This window comes from Nematolebias whitei, chromosome 1 (genome assembly GCF_014905685.2).
Source record: "Nematolebias whitei isolate Nwh7 chromosome 1, NemWhi1, whole genome shotgun sequence".
Classification (NCBI taxonomy): domain Eukaryota; kingdom Metazoa; phylum Chordata; class Actinopteri; order Cyprinodontiformes; family Rivulidae; genus Nematolebias; species Nematolebias whitei.
Window position 1 is genome coordinate 38,730,596 of NC_056498.1, and position 3,414 is coordinate 38,734,009.

The window sequence follows — 3,414 nt, forward strand, 5'->3', positions numbered from 1 at the left end:
ATTAGGTGCAGCGGCCATTTTGAACCATTTCAACAGCTACTCAGTTAAGCGATTTAATAAAATACTTTTGTTAAAATCAGCTGACTGGCTCCTGATATTTTACTAACAAATGTAAACAAAGGCGTTGTGTTGTAACTGAACGCCTCTGTTTACCGGTGGTGACGTCATACGTGACTCTGAGCTGCGCTCTCTTTAAAGCGCGACGACGCCCCGCCCAGTTTAAACCGTGGCCACGCCCCCACCTCCACCTGCCTAACGTATAAGCAGCGGAGTGACGTCTCGAACTGAGTCCAGATCCACGACCGGAGGAAATCCCGTCTCATAGGGACCGGAGGGAGGCCCCTTTAAGTCCAGACGCTGCCTGTGGTGAGGTGCCAGGAGCGGAAGAGCGAGAGATAAACAAACAACAACAACAACAAGAGGAGGACGGAGCAGCTTTTCCCACTTCAGCTTCTTCACTGCCACAGCGGAGAACAGGTGAGCTGTTGTTTTGTTCCGGAGTTTATGGTTTTAGGTTAAAAAAGGGTTTAAATCGAGCGAGAATTGAACGTTTTGATCCGTAGTTCAACTTGAGGTGAAACATTTCCGTGTGTACATTAGAGAAGGAGTTTACAGCCTAAAAATGTTTATTTCCCGTCAAAACCAGCGAAGAAGAGTCGCTTTGCTGAAGTCAGCCCGCGCACGCGCAGTAGTGTTGTTTACAAACGTGTTTACAAACATGTTTACTTGTATTTACAGGCCGTGAGGACTTCTTTTGCTGTTGGCGTCAGGTTTTTTTCCACACGTTTTGTTTTGTCGAGTCAAATTGCGGAAGTGAGCGGCGCCGTCACGAAGCAGCGCCCCCCGGCCTGTGGCGACATCCAGCGGCCGAGCAGGGGAACTGCAGCGGGGATGTACGGAGCCTCGGGGATCCCGGAGCTGATCCCGCCCGGCGGGCCGCCCCGGCAGCCCGGTCCGGCGGGGCAGTTCAACCCGGGACACCCGCAGGGGGACCGGCACGGTGGAGGCTCCAACCCCCAGAGACTGGGACAGAGGGCGCCCAAACTGGGCCAGATCGGCCGGTCCAAGAAAGGTGAGACGAGCCCATCAGAAACCTGGACCTTAAATAAACTAATAATTATAATAAACAAATTAAACACGCACATCAATCTGTTGGTAGTTTTCTGAAATGTTCTTAAAAATTTAAAATGTATCAAGTTTTTGAGGAAAACAAACACAAAGTTCAGTTTTACAAACATTTTCTTCTGTTTTGAGCTACTGGAATCAGATGTGCCAAAAGATCACGAGTTGTTCCAAGGACAGGAAGTAGAACGAGTTGGAAACAGGAAGTAGAACGAGTTGGAAACAGGAAGTAGAATGTGTGGAGAACGTCTGAAGGCTGAAACGTTAAACCAAGGAGGAGCTAAAATTAGGAAAAAGGAAGCTAAAAGCTGTTTTATTACAGTTACAAGTTAATAGTAACAAATCTGGAATTAAAAGCTAACATTAGCAATACAGTAGCTGAGAGCTAAAAGACACAAATGTGGCTAAAATTAGCACAGCTGTAGCTAAAAGTAACGATACAGTAAGTAAAAAGCAAAAATTTGTATAACTAGCTAAAAGCTACAATCGACAGTACTGATGCAGAAAGCTAAAAGGAACAGGAATATAGCTACAAGTAGCAATGCAGTAGCTAAAATGAGCAAAGCTGTAGCTAAAAGCTAAAGGTAACAAAGCTAACTAAAAGCTAACATTAACAATACAGTAGCAAAGAGCTAAGTCACACAAGTGTGGCTAAAATGAGCAAAGCTGTATATAAAAGCTAAAAGTAACAAAATTAATGAAAAGCTAAATTTAGTAAAACTAGCTAAAAGCTAACATTAGCAATACAGTAGCTGAGAGCTAACAGGAACAGGAATGTAACTACAAGTAACACCATAGCTAAAATGAGCAAAGATGTAGCTAAAAGCTAAAAGTAACGAGTGAATGAAAAGCTAAAATGAGTAAAACTGTAGCTAAAGGCTAACATTAGCAATACAGTAGCTGAGCTAAAAGTCACACAAGTGTGGCTAAAATGAGCAAAGCTGTACATAGAAGCTAAAAGTAACAAAATACAGTAAATGAAAAGCTAAAATGAGTAAAACTGTAGCTAAAAGCTAAAATCAGCAGTACTGACACTGAAAGCTAAAAGGTATGTAGCTGCAAGTAACAATGCAGTAGCTAAAATGAGCAAAGCTGTAGCTAAAAGTAACAAACAGCTAAAATGAGTCGGCTTTAAATGTTTTACTGAAAACTGAAAATTTTCTGATCCGTCCCCTCCTTAAAACTGGACTTTGACCCGGTCTCTGTCCCCACTCGTGTCCTCCACAGTGGACCTGGACGACGAAGACCTGGACGACATCATGAACAACAACGGCCAGTGCGCCGTGTCGCTGTCGCCCATCTCCTAAACCTCGCCAAGAACTGCCAAAACCCCACCAGGGACGCCTGATCCGGCTCCCGTCGGTCCTCCTGGTCCGGCTCTTCAGGGTTTTGGAGGCGACACGTACAGGCCCGCTGTAAATAAAGTTTATCTTTGATCGGACTGAAGGAACGCGCCGATCTTCACCTCTGGAGGAGAAGTTCTGGACTGATGGTGCTCCTCAGAGCCTCTGGAGGGCTGGGGAACTTGTGACCCGGTGAGAGGGTCTCCTGTCTGGTTCTGGTCGGGCTCAGAGGGCGAGGGTCTCTGATCCTCTGCAGGTTTGTTATTGAGTGAAAATTAAATCTTTATCTTCTCCGGCGCTGATCCGAGCGACGTTACCGAACTCTACAAATCAACTTCTTCATCGTCTGGAAAGAAAAGTTTTGTCTTCTGATCGTCTCTGAGGGAGCGGCTGTCGGAGGCGCCACGAGCGGTTTAAGGGCTACGTTGTTGTTGTTGTTGTTGTTTTCAAACCAAATCACCGTTTTCTTTCTGAGCTCGTTGATGTTTTTGTTAAGCACTTTGAAAAGGTTTCAAATGAAAAGTTGATGCCAAATCGGGTTCAAACTCCCTTAACTCTGCATGTGGTCCTCTGGAACTTTATTTATGTTGTTATTTATTTAGGATTCCGTGTTTGTGAAGCGACGTGAGGCTGCTGAGACGATCGGAGGAGTTCCAACCTGCAGGTGGAGCTGCTCCTCTGGCCTGTGAAATGTTTGCTGGTTTCGGCTGTTTCTTGTTTTGTGTCTTGATGCTGCCGATCGCAGCTCGTGTTCTGGGTCACTGCAGTGTTTGGGTTCTTGTCGCCTCTTTGCATGAACTTTTCTTAATGCATCTCTGGAAATAAAGTTAAAATCCTGAAAGTCTGTTTGTTTATTTTAGTTATTATTAAGACTGGTCATGACTCACATCAAAACAAACATCGAGGACCCTCACCAGTATGCAAACCATGAGAACCGATCAACAGAGGT

General features: G+C 45.1%; 1 protein-coding gene across 1 annotated transcript; it reads left to right on the forward strand.

Annotated features, from left to right (window-relative positions):
• Window positions 1-222: 222 nt before the first annotated feature.
• Window positions 223-3,306, forward strand: si:dkey-112a7.4 (calcium/calmodulin-dependent protein kinase II inhibitor 1). Its single transcript, XM_037684312.1, has 3 exons — window positions 223-477; window positions 739-1,072; window positions 2,350-3,306. The coding sequence occupies exons 2-3, from the start codon at window positions 892-894 to the stop codon at window positions 2,427-2,429; spliced, it is 261 nt and encodes an 86-aa protein (XP_037540240.1). The 5' UTR covers window positions 223-477; window positions 739-891; the 3' UTR covers window positions 2,430-3,306.
• The last annotated feature ends 108 nt before the right edge of the window (window positions 3,307-3,414 follow it).

Bases quoted from the DNA above. Each gene is read 5' to 3' on its own strand.
- si:dkey-112a7.4 (XM_037684312.1), top strand. From the start codon at position 892: ATGTACGGAGCCTCGGGGATCCCGGAGCTGATCCCGCCCGGCGGGCCG. The intron at 1,073-2,349 runs GTGAGACGAGCC...TGTCCTCCACAG, and splicing joins GATCGGCCGGTCCAAGAAAG to TGGACCTGGACGACGAAGAC.